We start from the raw sequence: 18,576 nt of genomic DNA, 5'->3' as shown, positions 1-18,576 counted from the left end.
CAGCAGGAAAGCATTCTCAACAGAGCAAGCAAAACTGTATAGACCAGCTACATAGAGGTTTGGGAACATCGCTATACCTATTTTGTCCTCTATGAGACTGACACACGCAAACACTGGAGGGGAGAAGGGTGGGAGCTACATCTTCTCCTGGCAGAAAGACTGGCTGCTTTCTGACCCCTACCAAGCATACTGGTCTATAAAGTGTTTTCAGAGGACATGCATTTCCAGTGGGGTCCTACCTGATGATCTGTTGTGTTCCATCAGCTGGTTGTCCTTGCCCAGGCAGATGTCCCCCTGTGTGCTATTGCAGCCCATGTTCAAGTCTGTCTTGCAGAAGGTAGGTGAGCTGGCTTGAGGAGCAGGGGGGATGTGCTTCTTCCGCTTCCTTGGCAGTTTCTGCTTTGCCATGGCCAGGGAGTAGTACATCCCAAAATTGTTGACAATCACAGGCACAGGCATGGCTATGGTGAGCACCCCTGCCAGAGCACACAGGGCTCCCACTAGCATGCCTGACCAAGTCCGTGGATACATATCCCCATATCCCAGGGTGGTCATGGTGACTACAGCCCACCAGAAGCCAATAGGGATATTTTTGAACTGTGTGTGCTCACTTGCTGATGGGTCATTTGGCTGGGCTCCCACCCGCTCTGCGTAGTAGATCATGGTGGCAAATATCAAAACACCAAGTGCCAGGAATATTATCAGCAGCAAAAATTCGTTGGTGCTGGCTCGCAGAGTGTGACCCAGCACCCTGAGTCCCACGAAGTGCCGGGTGAGCTTGAAGATTCGCAGGATCCTCACAAACCTTACCACCCTGAGGAAACCAAGCACATCTTTAGCAGCTTTGGAGGACAGCCCGCTCAGGCCCACTTCTAGGTAAAAGGGCAATATGGCCACAAAGTCAATTATATTCAAGAGGTTTTTGATGAATTCAAGTTTGTTGGGGGAAAAAATAACACGTACTAAAAATTCAAATGTAAACCACACCACGCAGACCCCTTCCACATACGTCAGGGCAGGATCTGTCTCAATTTCATACTGTAGCACAGCTTCTGTCCCGTTCACAACTTGCTCAGTTTTGTTTATAATAGTATTGAAAGCCTCATGTGTTTCCAGGCAAAAGGTTGTGATTGAAACTAGGATGAAGAACAAAGAGGCAAAGGCGATGAACTGAAACAAAAAGAGGGAAAACAGACATCAGAACCACACAGCTCTTCACATTAACACTGTCAATAATGATGTCAATGTTCATTATAAATCTTTTCCTCGTTCATCCCCAAATGATTCACAAATCCATATGCATAAAACTTTGCACCTAGGCCAAAGGACAGCAGCAAAGAGCTCTCTCACATAGACCAGGAGTCTTGGAGATGGACACCATGACAGGCTGCAACTCATTCAGAAAGTGGCAACAAACTCTCTGATCTGTGCTAAATCATCTGAAATCCATTCACTTGTCAAGGTACCTTTCAAACAGTCCCCATATACACAACAACCACAGCAATTTTGAAGGCTGTCCACCTCTCACACACTGGAAAACTGTGTTGACCCTAATGGTCTTGAGATTATGGTTCAGGAATTCACATCTAGCCTGAAGGGCATCTTAGAGGGTCCTGGGAACAGGTCCAAACACCATGTTTCCTTTGGATTTTCATTTCTTTGCAAACACAGGATATTTACTGATAGAAAATGCCTTCCATATTATAGGTAGAGTTGGTTGCAGAGCTTGTTTAGTTTGCAGTCATCCATCACTTATACTCTTAGTTAGGATCAAGAGTAAACCTAGCAGAACTCCTCTCACTGTGGTGGCAGAGCTTTGCCAATGTGTTAGGATACAAAATCCTGCTATCAAAGTTAAAATCAAGGACAAGTGAACAAATCAGAAAATATAAATTCAGTTCTAATAGAGACATATGAAGAGATATAATACAGCTAAATAACATGGAGACAGCCCTCACAGAGGATTCTTTTAAAAAACATTTACTGCCTGTATCTTCAGCTCAGTTATCACAGTCAAGCATTGAAGAAAAGAAAATGTCCAGGACAGGATCTTAAAAAAATATAACACTGAGCCAAAGAGCTGGGAGGGAACATAACATTTTTTACACTCAGTAAAACACAGCAAATGAAAATGTGTTTTGAGGGCAGATATTCCTTTGCTACAATGGTTAACTTCTTTCAAGTGGCAGTACATTACCACCATATTATTGATCCAACAGCCATGTCTGATACAGGAATACACAGTTATCTTTAAATGCCTCCCTGAGTAAGGGCTTATAATACATTATCAATGTTTTTGTTATTCTGGATTTTCAGCTTAATAAACATTTTATAGCCAGTATTACCCTGGCAAAAAACTTTCTGAAGACTTGAAAATTTTCAAAGGTGTTCTCTACAACCAGCCTACTAGAAAAGGCAGCTTTGAGTCTAGGTCCTAGCACTACGGGCAAGAGAAAACGTGGCAGCAAGATGCTGGTATGTTACCACACCAAAGTCTTCACTCTCATTGTAAAAATCTAGTTATGGAGACAGAAGAGTAGCCATAAGCAAGAATGCCTCTGTTCCATCATTTTAATCCAGGCTGCAACATTGCTGCAAAAGTGATTTTGTGTACTTTGGGGATCAATCACCAAATTTAATATTAGCACACTAATTTATTATTGTGTGCCACAGGAGTCAATTTCAGCTGGTACAATACTGAATGGCTGCATTTTTTCCAATGTGGAATATCAGGTAGACAGTAAAATGTTGTCTCTACAACCGATAGAAAGAATTGCATTTATTCTGAGAAACAAGTTTAAATTTGCAACTCAGGCCTGGCAAATTTATTATATTCAGACTCAAAAGATATATCTGTCTATCAAAAAAACCCATATCAGAGATTTGCAGCTTGTTTATGACTTCCTTTCCTCAATCAGCAAAACAAAGTTATTAAACCAAGCCCCTCAAATATAAAAGCTCTAAATCTGTTCTCTTTCAGAAAGCACTGACTCAGGGACTGAACTGAACACTTATCATCCAGTCTGAACTCTAAGTCACGAGCTAAGCAAAACAATCTCACACTGTCTGGATTACTTTTACCAGTGTTTTCTGCCTTGCCTTAACTACAAAATTGCTGCATGTTCATAGCTCATTTATTGCTGGCATCTGACACCAACATACACAAAATAACCTCAGTCTGTTGTGAGACAATAGAGTCAGCAAATAAAACCAGATTTATATTACTTAAGTGAGTTAACCTCAGCAGATCTTTGCAAAACCTTTCAATAACATGGATAGAGAATTTATCAGACCCTAAAGCCACCAGTGGGCTAAAAATGACCCTTGAAATGCTCCTAGAGCATCCTCCCAGCATCTTTCTACACAGTGGAGGAGGGAAAAAATAATAATAATAAAAAAATCTGTGGAGGTTGAGGATAACTGAAGCTAATTCAGCCCTGGAGTTTTCAATCTGGATCGGAAATTTTAGGAGATAAAATACTGGGTAACTTCTCTGACAGTGATACTTTGGTGATCTCAGGCAACTGTGAACATTTTTTTGTCTGAAAAGAATAGAAAATTACATTCAACCTAGCCAAACTAAAATTTGCCAACAACTCAAATACAATGAGGATTTAATGTAGATTCAACAGTGCACTGAGTCTAATAGTATGTAAAGAATTATCTGCTGTTTCTGCGTTATATTTCAGAAAGAGGACATTCTGGTTCAGATCCTTTTTTTTTTTTTTAAAAAAAAAAAAAAAGCCAAACACGAAGTGATTACCTACAGGTAGAACTGCCTGACAAGCTATTTATTACTTTTTTCTCAACACTGACACTGCGAAAGGCCACAATGCACTTGGCACTCGGCACTCGGCACTTGGCAAAGCAGCTTGAAACTTTTAACTGTGCACCTACATTCAATGGCACTTTAGAATCCTTAAAAGAAATCAACACTCAGTCTTTTCCAAAATCCTCTGAGTATTCTACTCTGTTATCCTAAAGGCAATCATCTTTGAAGTCAGAACACGCATGACAAGAAGAAAACTATTAAACTGGTGACAGAAATTTTGTTAAGAACACTGGTTAAGAGAGACATATGGGAGTCATTTCTGAGGGGCAATGGGGTCCAGGAAGGCTGGATGCTCTTCAAGAAGGAAGTTTTAAAAGTGCAGGAGAAGGCTGTCCCCATGTGCCGTAAAATTACCTGTCAGAGAAGACAACCAGCCTGTCTGAACAGGGAGCTTTTGCTGGGACTCGGGGAGAAAAAGAGAGTTTACCACCTCTGGAAGGATGGGCAGGCAACCCAAGGAGAATCTCCATTCCTTATTGGATGAGAGGGGGAACATGGCAACCAAGGATGAAGAAAAGGCTGAAATACTTAATGTCTTCTTTGCCTCCATCTTTATTAGTCAGTCCAGCTGCCCTCAGTGTTCAACCTCCTGAAAAGGAACGTAAGATTGGAGAGCAGGGTCTCTAGGGTTAAGGGTTTAGGGTAAGGGTCTACTGTTATAGGTCTATGGTTAAGTTTTGAAGGAAAATGATCTAGCTGATGTGGTGGTGTTAGGTCACAGGCTGGACTTGATGATCTCAAAGGTCTTCTCCAGCCTTGATGTCTGTGATAATCCCTCAATTTTCATTCATAGCAATGTAAAACAATGAGGCATACACATTTTGCCACACACACTATAGCATATAATTCACTAATTTAGGGCAAAGAAACATATTCCTTTTATCTCTTGTTGTATTTTGTTTTAAACTGTCAACTTCTTGGATCAGGGCATTCTGGACAGAGTTTGCACAGCACCAGGCACAATGAAAACTTACACATAAGAAGACCTTTGATGTTTTTGCAACAGGAAGAGTTCAGAGAACACGCAGGAAGAAAATGCAATGGCCAATGCAAGAAGGGACATTTTGTCAAAAATTATAGAAATACAATTTAATCATATTCTGTCCCTCTGCTTCATCATAATTCTATCTTCTCTCATTTGAAGTCAATGATCTTCTAAAAACACATTCGTTTTTGTTTATGTGAGCAAGGACCACATTTCAGACAAAATCAGTGCAGATCCAAACTCCCATATTCTCTCATGGATGGGAAAAACCAAGTTCTCTTCCTCAGTCCTGCTTATTTCCCCAATAATTGGGGTATCATGCATGCAAGTCCAAAAGGAGATAGCCTGATCATTGTTTCAGAAATCTCACAGAAAAAGACAATTTTTTGTTTGAATCAACAGCAACCTCTTACTGTGAGAAGTTCTTAAAACTTAGGTTTTGATTGGTTGCAAGACAAATTCAGCCTTGGTGTGCAGTAGAAAAGCTTCATCAACCCTCTTTTCTAAACCGAATATTGCAGTTCAAGCACATGACTTGAAGCTTATTGGGGAAAAAAGTTGGAGAAAAAATTTCAAATAAGATCCAAATAATCATGATCCTTTTCTCATGTCTTGAAGTTATGTGTTGTTTTTTTTTAAAGTAGTTGTTTCTTGTTTGTTTCATTTCAATGTATGAGATAAAAGTAATCTTTCTTTACTACAGTTTTCTTTTTTCCCCTTGAGAGGATGGTTGTACAGACACTGCAGGGTCACCAAACCAGCCTTTTTCAAAATTGAAATTAATAAAAATTGGATGAATAAGAAGTTCAGTTCAACTTTCCCAGAAAAAAAAAAGCAGTTAAAATTTATGAAAGCATTTAATATGTAACCTATAGCATGCAAAATACTCCTCATTAAGTAGTTAAAGCTCTCAGTAGACTACTGATTTCCTCTGCTCATGTTTTGAAGGCAGTACCCCATTTTGTTAGTGTGTGTCAGCATTATATTTCAGACAATGTTGCTACAGGTTCCAGCTTCTACCTTCTCTAGTTGGTGGGATCACCAGCCAAGCTGTGTTGCTGAGTCATACTAATGTTCACAGTAAGTGGATTAATCATCTACAATTTGATTTTTGATGAAGCACATAAATCTAAAGTGAGTGTCAGATGCCTGCAGATAACCTTGTTGGAAGTAGAAAACTTTATGATTCCTGTTTTTAATTCAGTGTCCCATGGGGAACTGAGCTGCTCAGGGGTTGCTCAGGCTTTAAAGCCATTTCAAAAATGTCAGCCCATTCCAGGACTGCGGATTATCAGAACTTTTGTGCATCCACTGTTGTGCTTTACTTTGCATATAGCTCCTAAAGTGCCCTGAAGAAAGTAAGATCATGTTAAAAATCATGTCAACAAATGACCTGACTTGTAGGCTTGTCTGGATGGCCCATGGTCTTGTAGGCCATGTCTGGATTTCACAGCAGGAAAAGGCACCTGGCCAGAAGATGTTGCAGCTCACATCTAGCCTGCCTGCTTGAGTTTCCTTTCCAACATGAGCCTACACATGGGAGGTTTCACTACTTGACATTGTCCTGTGATGGACCTCAGCCATTCTAAGGTTTATCAGCTTTGACAAGGACCAAACAAAACAGCTACAGAGCTAGAAATTTACCCTAACACTTAGGCTTGTTATTAATAGTAATAAAATCAGACTCATTTAACTCTTTATTCTCACATCTCTAAGAAAGGCTCTTTCTACACATTGTTTAGTATTCCAAAATGGACAGATCATAGTCAGTGAAGAGGTCAATGCACAGTTAATTGTTGGTAGTCACAGTCACTCTTATTTTGTGTTTCATAGTTAAGTTTTAAATAAAATCTCTCACAGCATTCCAGTATTTTCCCAGAAAGAGTCTGTATCCTGTCTGGATACAATGTGTTCAGGGGTTGGATCTCAATACCAACTCCTTCAACACCCTTCACTGTGTATCATATATTTTCTAACATGAGTATTCAATAGCAGATGTTAAGGTTTGGTTAGTTTATTTGAGTTTCATTTTGGGACTTAGAAGGCTTGCCCTTGACACACTTGACTACGGAAAAAGAAAACTACTTAATATTTAATAAGCCCTTGGAAATACATTTAATATTCTCTAGTGCAGGTACAAAATTGCCTCTAAAGAAAAAAGATTACAATTAAATATATATATATATATTCACAGGCACATTAAGAAACTTGATATGTGCATGTTGCTGGAATTTTCAGCAATTTTCAAAAAAACTATAATCTCTCCCATCACACATAGACAAAAAATGCAACTATACGGAGATGGGCACAGAAAATAGATTGTGTTTTATTTCTTAAACCAGTTTTGAAGGCTTGCCTGCTATTACAACCAAATGTCTGCTTTCATTATAAAAGAGTTTACTGAACAGCTGTTAATTTTTCCTGATAAGAACAAAAGTGGAGGAGTTTTCAGAGTCATGAGTTCTTTGTTTCAGCATTCGTGTGGAACAGAACCCTCAAAAAAGAGTAACTTTTCTGGTGGATAACAAAATCCTTAAGAGGGAATGAGGCTTGTTGTTTTTTTTTCTTAATATCATATCATTTTGAAAAGCAAAAATAAATTTCCATACTTTGGAGATTTAAAAATTCTTTCCATTGTCATATGTGCATATCTGTTAGTGTAAAGCTCTTCTTCATAGTTCAGAACACAATAGAAATTTGAAAAAATACCTGGTTGAGTTTCTTTCCCCTGCTCACCGTCTGACCACATAACTAAGCTAATCTATGCATTAAATGCATCCAATCTCACTGACTGCAAAAGCTTAGTCAGATGCATTGATTACAAAACTGTATTTTACCTTCTTTTCTACATGTAGTCTAAGACTCATAGATTGACACTATTTCTTAGAATAAGGCAGTTATAAGCGGTTATACTAAAAGTAACTATTCTCAGCATAAACATTAAATCCTGATATTGACTCATTTTTCTCTCAAGGTTCAGGAAAGAAAAATCTTTGCTCCTGTAAATCTTCCATATATGTGTACTGTTATAGTCTCCAGAAGCTTTTTTTATTCTTTGAAGAATTCAAGCCCTCAGCTCCTTTGTGAAACCCCCTAGTTCTGTAGGAATGAAACTCCAGTCAAACAGAGAACAAAGACAACATCAAGTACTGTTTCCAGTCAGTCACAACTACCTTGTGATGCTGATTTAATCTATTTTTATAGCTTCTTAGTTATATAAAAACAAAGTAAAAAAAAAAAAAAATAAATCCAATAAAATGTATGGATTTGGGTGTTCAATGAAGCTATGATGACTATGGATGTTATTCAAGCTGAAGAATTTGAAAAGTATATGGCATGCTTCACACTAACATTCATCAACTAACATTGGAATTAAATCACAGAATTAGATTCCACTTCCAGATTTAAAGAGAGTTGTCACTGGATTTAGATTTGACAGATTGTCCTAATTTCTGGTTTTAATACAATAGATTTTTTCCCTCTGTTTAATTTCATCCGGCTATCACAATGTGATTTCAGAGTGAGCTCTTGTGATGACCTTACCTCTCTGTATTGTTTTACGTTCTGTGGGGTGAAATGTAAATACTAATGTTCATTTTTCACAAACCCAAATATCTCACCAAACAGATCATCAGTCTCTTTATTACTCTATTGCTCAATGTTATTATTCTTCCTTAGCTATAAGCTCCCCTTAGCAAAGTATCACTTCATGGGAAAAAAAAACCAAAACAACACCAAACAAAAACACAAACAAGCAAACAAACAAACCAACAAAGAGCAAGTAAAGAAGCAAAAAAAACCCCAAAACAAAACAAAACAAAAAACAACCCTGGAAAAGTCACATACATTTTTATGGTGTGATGCATTTTCAGTGCATTGCATCTAGGTATACTGAATAAGAAACCAAATACCATCAGTAGATACTAACCAACCTACTGACATTTGAGATACAAATTCAAGGTTAATATACTACCAGTTTGCTTCAAAACTCAAAAATCATAACATGTCACATTATCACTCTCCAAAGATTGAGGAATAGATAAAGACACAGCACTTCAAATAAATCTTCAAAGGAAAAGCAAAACATGATAGATAAAGTATTAGACACTAAAAAAAAAGAGACCAATATCATGCCTCTAGAATTCTGTAACTCATCCTCTTTTGGGGGGGTAAGGCAGAGTGTCAGTATTAAGCTGTTTTTTAAATGTATACACAAAGATTTATCATTCCAACCTTAACATCTCAGTTGAGAAACTCTAGCCCTTATAATTTCTCAGACATAAATCCACAGTTGGTAGAGTTCTGGCCAATATTTCAGTTTTCATCCTGTGAAAGACAAGTCTCCTATTTTCAAATCACAAGTACAGTTCCTCCTCATTTGTACTCTCTCCTGCTACCATTATTTCACATTCAGCTTAACCATTAACATTCTGCTGCTATGGTTCTATGCATAGTCACATTTGAATTTAAAAGCCATACATCAGTACACTGTTATCGATATACTGTTTAAGAACACCCTATAAGTAATGTGCTATGCATAGATTTACAGTACAAGAGAATTTACAGCTCAGACTGGCTACCATCTGTATGTAGTAGCAGGAATACAAATGTTCTGTTGCTTGCTCATTCTTTTCCCATTTGACATAGTTTTACAAAGCAGTTGTCTCTCATTACCAGCTGGAGAACAAATACCAAGGCTACGAATGCCATTTTTCAGAAATCCAGATCCACAGTTAAGTCGCTCTAACCCAGCTCTCAGGTACATCAGCAGTCTGACACTAGTTTAAGTTAGATACATATCTGACTTATGAAATCCTAGGCACATCTACAGTTTAAAGCAGATCATAAAGAAATCCAGAGTCACAAAGTATGCTGTATTTTAATTGCATTTAAATTACATTTATATTCCCAATGATTCACACACCTATCCTAAGATGGACACCTGTTCTGCTGCTCAGCACGGAAAACCTTGCCTCTGCTGAGTAACTGGAAATATCATAGAATCATTGAATCATTTAGGTTGGAAAAGACCTCTGAGATCATCAAGTCACATAATTAACCAAACATTGCCAAGTCTACCACTAAACCATGTCCCTAAACCAAACATCTGCAGGTATTTTAATGCCTCCAGGGATGGCAACTCCACCACACCCCTGGGTAACCTGTTCCAGTGCCTGACAACATTTTGGTGAATACTTTTTTTCCTAATATCCAGTCTAAACCTCCCCTGGCCCAACTTGAGGCTATTTCTTCTTCTCCTATTGTTATTTGAGACCAACCTCCATCTCCTACAACCTCCTTTCAGGTAGTTGTAAAGAGCCATTAGGTCTCCCCTCAGCCTCCCTTTCTCCAGGCTAAACAACACCAGTTCCCTCAGACACACCTCATAAGACTTGTGTTCCAGACCTTCACCAGCTTCGTTGCCCTTCTTTGGACACACTCCAGCACCTCAATGTCCTTCTTGTAGTGAGTATAATTCTATTATACTGTAGTTTGCCTAGAACATAAACTAAACATAGTATTCGAGGTGCAGCCTCACCAGCGCTGAGAACAGGAGGATGATCCCTTCCCTAGTCCTGCTGGTCAAACTATTTCTGACCCGAGCCAGATGTGACAATGTTTCATTGGTGGAGCCACAATTCTTGCAGTGGGGGTCCCTGAGACAACATTCCATTGTAGTCCATCCGTGGCTGCCTTATGCCCAAGAAAATTATGCACCAGTGAGGTTTCCAAATAGGGAAATCAGAATCTTCTGACTTTGTTGTCCTATTGAGCAGCTAAGTCAAACATATCACATTGACACACAACATTCATCCCACTGACTGTTTTTCACTCCTGAAGACTCAGCAGAACTGCCTGAAAAGCAATTTTACTGCCTCCAGAAGCTTCCTTTTCCTATCCACTTGAATCTATCAAGCTTGTTTTACTTGTGATCTTTCAGAGCTGTGACTATCCCAGCAATGTTTTAGGTTTTACAGCCAGCTGTGCTGAATTTTTTAACCAGATTTGGCATTTATATTCTAGGAATTATTTTTTAAAAAGGCACCAGCAAGGCTCACTTTGATCTTGTGTTATTGAAAAGATCTGCACAGTTACACAGCCTGATAAGCAAACCACTACCACTCATTCATTAAACATTGCTATAAATCTGTGCACTGAAACAGGAAAAATGTTTCTGTTGGCTGCAAAAATGCAATGGATGTTCTTCTTGGAGTCAAGGCAAAGGTGAAAAAAATGAGGAATTTTTCAGTCCATATTCTGGGTCTGATATAAAACATTTAGAGGCTCCTTTTTACTAAGAGGGTATCTTCCAAAAATATTAAATTCTCTGGAGGGTTGAAGAAGGCAGATTTTGAAGGACCCACTTAAGTCAATCTCAAATTTACATGCTGAGACAAATTAGTCTCTATGTTCTGTTTCCCTTCCCTAGGCTAACTGCTGTTCACACTATTACAGCAGAGATTAGGCTCTGGGACCTGGCAACTTGAAATACGACACAGGCAGTATCTTTTCTTCTGCACTTGATTTATCATGAAAAGGTTTCATTTGGTTCAATAGGTCAAAACTCAAAAAAAATATTCACTATAATACTATTTATTATTAATAGACTTTCACACTTATGCAGACAAATAGAGAAAAGAGAGAACTTCTTAAGAAGACAAATTCATGAAAATTCTATTATACTGTAGTTTGCCTAGTACATAAATCTCATGTCCATTAAAATTAAAGAAACACTTTCAGCCTTACCATCTCTGTCTCACTTAAGCATTCAGGCTCATTACATCTATTTTTCTCTCACTCAAAACAAGTCTGATGGCCTAATTTAAAATTACACTTAGGTGAATTTAGAAAACTTTAAGATTTTGAGGTTTGACATCCATAAAGATTTTGTAACAGAGCCTATCTTAGCTTTGACCAGAGAAGCTTTATAACCAAACTATATAACCTTTTTTTGCCATCTCAAATCTGTTCAAAACATCCCGGAATAATTTACAAGTTTTCCAGGCCTGTGTCTTTCCTATACAACATAAAAAGACTTCTACTGCAAGTGCTGGAATAGAAATTACCAAATGACTTCTTAAAAATTAAAGGGATGGAGCCATCTCCAAGATATTCAAAAGTGCATGTAGAGACTTCAAACAGCTGACTACCAAGTCTCTTTTTTTATTGCAAGCTCTTTCTTCCTTATGCTAATTAAGCAACGCTAGTTTAATGCTCCATATCTATGCCACAGTAATACAATAAAGTTGACCCTATTGAATGTCTCGGGGTCAAAATCAAGAGAGGTTATCTCCAAGGGTGACCTTACAGTAGGCACATGTTACTGACCACAAAACCAAGACCACGTGACCAACAAAACAATACTCGGGTCACTTGGGGAAGCTTTGGGTCAACAAAGCTGGTCCTTATGGGACACTTCAACTACTCAGACGTTTGCTGGAAGAACAACACTGCAGCTCACCTGACATCAATCAATTTCCAGGAATGTGTAGAAGACTGCTTCCTCACCCGAATGTTGGATCTGCCAGGAATGAGGCACAGCTGGACTTACTACTCACTAACCAAGAAAACTTGCTCTGTAGTATCTCAGTTAGTGACAGACTTGGCTGTAGTGACTGTGGTACTGTGGACTTTGGGACACTGCTGAGCACGATGAAGGTTAATTCCAGGGCAAAGGTTTTAGATTTTAGAACAGCAAACTTAGGCTCGCTCTGGGCTCAGTTAGGAGGGATCCCATTGCCTCTTCCCTCTACTTCACTCCTTTTCTCAATCCCAGCTCTACTCCCCAGGTTTTCAGCTGGATCCTAGACTTTCCTCCTCTCTCATTCTGAGCAACTTGTTCTTGCCTGATTTGTATACCTATGTCCTGTATCTCCAATCACTCTTTATTTGCACACACAGCTCTCTCAACAAAGCTGATGCACCTCCCCTCTTCCAGGGTCCTCCTCCAGCCCCAGCCTTCACTTCACAGGCTGCCCTTGGCTCTTTGCCCCAGGCTGCTCAGCCAACCATATTTTCCTCCAAGTCTAAATCTCTGCATCTTTCTACCTTCCTCCACATTTCTGGAGGATTTTCAAGTCTTTCTTCTCTAACATAAGCCACATCCACCTCCCTGTTTATCATGTCCAAAAGCAACTTTATCTTCCCTCTGCTTGCTAATACTATGCCATGATCTCCTGCTTCAGCCACTCCGAGCTTTGTATTCTGCTTCCACTCAAAAACTCACCAGGATTGCCCAGAAAGGTTGTGGATTGCCTCTCCAAGGAAGTATTCAAGGCCACAATGGCTGGGGCTTTGAGCAATCTGGTCTACTGGAAGATGTCCCTGGCCAAACAGGTACATTGGAACTAAATTATCACTAAGGTTCCCTCTGTGAGGTTTCTCTGACTTTTCTATTTGAATTCGAAGGCCACATGTGCCTCATCTGCTTTTTCCAACTGAATGACTGGTCTAATGAAAGATATTATTTCTTCCTCCAAACCTGGCTTCATTTTGAGGCTGAAGGCTTCCTCCCCAGTATCAGTTAGATGCCAGGAAAGTGAAAGGGAACATAGGATAAATGCTGACCTTAATTAAACAAATTTACCATCTAATAAAATTAAAACTGTTCCTCTTCAGAGGAAGATTTACACCTTTCTATAGATAAATCACTGGATAGTCCAGAAAATGAAAACAATATTTCAACTTTAACCTTTTTCTAGGCCAGGCAAGACGCTGTCCTTGGAATTCCTCCATGAAGTCACAGGAGCGCCTGTGAAATCTTTCAAGGTTTTAAAAAAATCTTTGAGATACCTAAATTGATGAACTCTGCACCCCAACTCTCTGGTGCAGCTGAAAGAGTGATGCACTTGGAGAACAGTTTGAGGTCAGAAGGGCGTTTTTATGAGAGGGGAAAGGGTAAGGTTGTTAAATCTCCTGTGTATGATGTATGTGAGTAAGTTTCAAGCTCACAACACAATCACATAGATCAAAGCTAAATTTAGAGACAGTGAATTATTCATTGCAACAGTAGTCAGCTAGGCTTATCCAGGCTCTCAGAAACAGAGCACATCACCCCAGACAACATTAGTTCCTACATACACATTCTTTCACATCTATATTTTGACTCCATAGTGCAAAAAAAAAATGCATTGGTCAAGTAGTTTACCAGAATCTTGTTGAAGGCTTTTCTAAAGTTAGGTAAAAAAAATGCACGTAGCTTACTTACAGCTTTTAATACATTATAATTCCACTTACCCCTGTCTCTGGGGATGTAGAAGTGACAGTTTAATTGAACTGAGAAAGGGAATGTAAGAAAGAGAAAAGCGAACAGCACAACAACTAGGATACTCAGATAACTGTGATGTTCAGAATTCATTCCTGCCCTGTTCAAAGCAGATACTTGAACTGAGATATATGATAGTTAAGGTCCCTGCTCTAGATCCTGAGAGAAGCATGTTTAAGCATATGAAAAAGATTACACAAGTTTATAAGAGGGATTATATGACATTGGGCCTGTGACAACAGAGAATTGGACTGAAAGACCCAGGAGGTTCCTCCAACCCTCTTTACACGTGAATATTCCCAAATCCAATTTACATGTTTATTTAATACATAGATTATGTTTTAAACTATCACCATTGCAAGCATTAGCATTGAAGCTGCACACAGAATAATTTTAACTGTATTCCTAATATTTAAAAGCATCTGCACTGACAACATTATTTAGTTTAACATTTTCTTAGAGGTTTATCATCAGCTTGCTCTAGGGACTGACACTAATCCTTGTACTCAGGGTTGTAGTAATTTATCCAAGCACTTGTTATTGATGAGAGTGAGCTTGTGAGCAGCAGAGGGAAACCACACAGGACTTGCCTTGGGACCTCAGGAGAACTGAGGAACGAATTCCTGTGTCAAGTCTATTAATCCACCACAGAGCATGTGCCTTCAGAACTGGGTGATGAGATGGAAAAGAGTGTTCACCTCAGTCTAGCAAGCTTCAGAACTAGCCTTCCCAACTTGCCAGGGAAAGGTACTGTCCAACGTCTGTGCTTCTGCCTTGTAGAACAACTACATCTCTTGCAGAAGTACAACAGTAATTTAAAAAATAAGTATCTTTATCATTTTCCTTTTTATTTCAAATCTCATTTATTTATTTTTATCTTCCATGAATAGCTTACTTGTAAAAAAAAAATCAATAATAGATAATACACAGTGGAACCATTCCAGAATCTTTTCTATTAAATTCTCCACATAAAGGGGCATGGGAAGAAATATAAACTCAGTATAAACATTTGGATGTCTTGGATGGTTAAAATTCATCTGCAGTAAAGCAGCCAGCAATACCAATACTTACCAGTTTTGTGTCAGAGTCAGCATGCCATTGAACTGGCTGGGGCAGCTTTTGCTCCAAGCAACTAGGATTTCATGCTATCTGAAGAAAAATTACTGTGCATTGGTTTTAGTTTGGGCTGGTGTCTTTACAACAATCCTCACAGAAAGGAAAGCTAATATTTGCAGCATGCAGGGGAAACTTGCATTAAGGGAAGGCAGTTCTCTCAAGAGAGTTTCTGTGGTGAAGACTAGAGTTGGGAAATCACACAGTAAAGGGATTCTTCGACATGACTTGAAATTTAGCTGGTGATTATGCACAGTGTGGGAACTCCAGGGGAACAAACTGCCACTGCTGCCACTACCAGGCAGACTGCGCTCATCAGGGACTGTGAATGTAATTTGCAAAAGGGTGGCACGCAACGCTGCAGGGAGGCACTTTTGGCAGCTTCCATTTTCAGTTCAAGGTCTACATGAGATATTTACTGCTGGCACATTCCTTTCAAGACTGGTTACATCTGTCTGTATATTTCTCTTAAATAAGGAGTGTGTTGTTTGTACATGGATTTGTAAGTGTCATTGCTGAAATACGCATGCGACATAGGAGCAGAGGTGGGTCACTGGTGGTGTTTATGAACTAGCAAAATGGGGGTTTTATTTAGGGCTTGCCAGTACTGATTTGAAGAGCAATAAATTCTCTTTGTTTATATATCACTGACAGTCATACATCTTGAAAAAATGATGTATGCCAAGAAAAACAACTTTATTTAACAGCATTCAAGCAGAGAGATCTAGTGACAGACTCAGCCTTCATTTTCACCTTGTCTCTTCATCACATTTTAACCCATTCACCAACTTACTCCTCTTCTGCTGTTCTGCAGTTCGAGATGTAGAACATTAAGATAAATCATTTCATCATGCATTTTCCAGATGGTTTCCTTCTTCAGGATTTGAATGAAAGCCCACTTCCCTAATATCTAATGAAATTTGCCCTGATAACTCTTGGGGAAACTGAAAACAAAATCAAAAACTTAGCAGGATGCTCATGGCAACTGTGTTCAACACAGCTTCCTGATTCCTAACAAAAGTAGTTACTCACAAACAATTCTTAACCATTAGGCCTCTCTGTTCCCTAAACTTTTCAGAATTATAACTGCATTAAAATATCAACCTTTATTCAAATAGGGGTTGGTGGGTTTTCTGGGGGGTGTTGGACTGACACTACTATGAGAGAGGATGCTCACTAGTCTAATATTAAAGTTACCACTTGCAGTGTGCATGATTACTTTGCCAAGCAAGAGCAGAGACTTTTTGAGAGTCTTGACAAACCTGGAAACCTGGGGGAAATAGATGCAAATTTAAGGCACCAGAGAGCTCTTGCTGGTTTGCAGCACGTGGCAGAGAGGAGTCTTCATTCTGGTCTATTTTAGGAATAAATGGCTGCTTCTTTCTTTAGTAAAGGATATGCTATGATGAAAATGTTATCCCAGCCAGACAGGCATTTCCCCAGCCTTCAACACATGAAAACCTAAAAAAAATAAATAAATCATTCATAAGCAGGGCTTACCATGTATGCCATGTTTTCCATATGTGCTGTGGTTATAATATATGCTATTTCCAGTTCAAATACAGATTGCTTATACATCATTGTGTTTGACCTGCAGTCTTCTAACAGGCACCTTTGGGGGGGTTTTGGATCCCAGGTGCTTCCAGTGATTCCTGATGCATAAATTCCATACCACTATGGCAAGGGCAGGCAGCTCCCAGGCCACACACTGCTCCACAGCCAAAAAAGGACTATTTCTAGCTTCCTCGTATACAACAGAGATGAAAATCATTGAAGTTCAAGTAGTAATAACCAGTCTCACATATGTCTCAGGGAGGCTGGCTGCTTCCCAGATCTCCAGACCTCTCAACTCTCTGTCATTGCTAGATGAAATGAAAAATTCCTAGACAGAGAATAGCATTCAGTTGTAAGTCAAGGTGCCTGGGTAATTCCATTGTGCTTTGGTTTGTTTTAATCTCTTGGTCCAAATATGCCCACTTGCAACTGCTTCATTAATGTGAAGTCAAACCCTTGATGTCAGGGCATGCTTTCTGCTCTGGTACCACATACAGGTACACAAAGTTCTCCTCTCAAAACGTTTGACAGGTGCCCTCCAAGCCTACACACTTGCATATGAATAACAAATTTCTAATAATATCTTTCTTTATGCTGAATGTGGACATTGATATGTTACCCTGTTATCCAAGCTAGTCTTAATACAAGAGCATGGCACATCTTTTAAAACTATTTGTAGCAGTGGATCTTCCAAGAACATTGAAAACTGTCAAACTTCTTAATCCCGTAAGTCTCAATATATTTTTTGGGTGGGAGGACATAAAGAGGTGTTATACAACCTCTGGAACTGTTCCAGTTTGAAAACCCATAATGTCTGGTCAACAAACTTAGCTCTAGCACATCATTTGCATGCTGCTACTTTATTTTCTAAGATAATGCAATCGAAGAGGTGAAAAGCTGCAGTTATTCACAGAAAAACTGTTTGTGAAATTTTCATTAGGAATTCCAGTCTTTCCAGGAGGGAATGTCATTTCTGTTTTAGCCTCCCTCTCATGAAAGAGGTTTCCCACCAAAACAGTCAGTAGCTGGGGGTTAGAATGCTCACAGGTGAGGTGAAAGACCATGTAAAAGTCTCTAAAGAGTCAAACTACAGCCTTGGACTGATGTGGAGTCCACCTTTCCTTGCTTTCCAAAGGGCTTTGTGACAGACATCAAAACCCAAAAATTTAATTAAATAAATTTTTTGGTTTTCAGTCAGCCATAACCCAGTTCCTAGCAGGTAAGATTTTCTAACTCTAACACCCCAAACATACTCTCCCTCTCTTTTCCTCTCCATCTCTTCTTTCTGCATCAAGCACCATCTGAAGTGACAGACAGGCAGACAATGCACCAGTCTTTCCATACCCTACAGGGAAAAACACTCGAAAGCAAAGTATCAAAACCATCCAAATCCCACACAAAATAAATGGCATGCAATTAATTAACCTGTCAAGAGAAGCAGACATTATTGTTCTGATGAGCTTCTTAGATTGTGGGTTGCTTCCTCTTGCCAGGTGCAGCTGCAGTGATAGCAGGGGGGAAGCTTGCAAAAATACTACACTGCCAACCCAGAACAAAAACTGGCCTTCAGACAAATGGCCTGGGCACACACTCACTGAATGCAAGAGTTTCTCGCCAGAAGAAATCAGACACAGAGTGAGACAAAGCAAGGGTGGGTTGTTGGGTTTTTTCCATTTTGCACAACTGGCACCATTTCTATTTTTTTATATATATATATATACATATATAATAAGAGAGTGGCTGAACTTCAACTATGGCCAAATATATGGAGTTTTTCAGGCTCAATCCTGTGAAATACTGAGCACCTCCTCCAGTGGGAACTGAGGA

The 18,576-nt window shown here is 39.2% G+C and overlaps 1 protein-coding gene across 1 annotated transcript in view; it reads right to left on the bottom strand.

Annotated features, from left to right (window-relative positions):
* KCNC2 (potassium voltage-gated channel, Shaw-related subfamily, member 2) overlaps positions 1-18,576 on the bottom strand; it is a 96,922-nt gene that overhangs the window by 9,340 nt on the left and 69,006 nt on the right. The window contains exon 4 of the mRNA XM_010003078.1: positions 240-1,170. Within this exon, the coding sequence (XP_010001380.1) occupies positions 240-1,170 (931 nt within the window). The remainder of the gene's footprint in view (positions 1-239; positions 1,171-18,576) is intronic.

This window comes from Chaetura pelagica, unplaced genomic scaffold, assembly GCF_000747805.2.
Source record: "Chaetura pelagica isolate M959 unplaced genomic scaffold, ChaPel_1.0 scaffold288, whole genome shotgun sequence".
Taxonomy (NCBI): domain Eukaryota; kingdom Metazoa; phylum Chordata; class Aves; order Apodiformes; family Apodidae; genus Chaetura; species Chaetura pelagica.
This window is presented reverse-complemented; position numbering and strand designations above follow the sequence as displayed.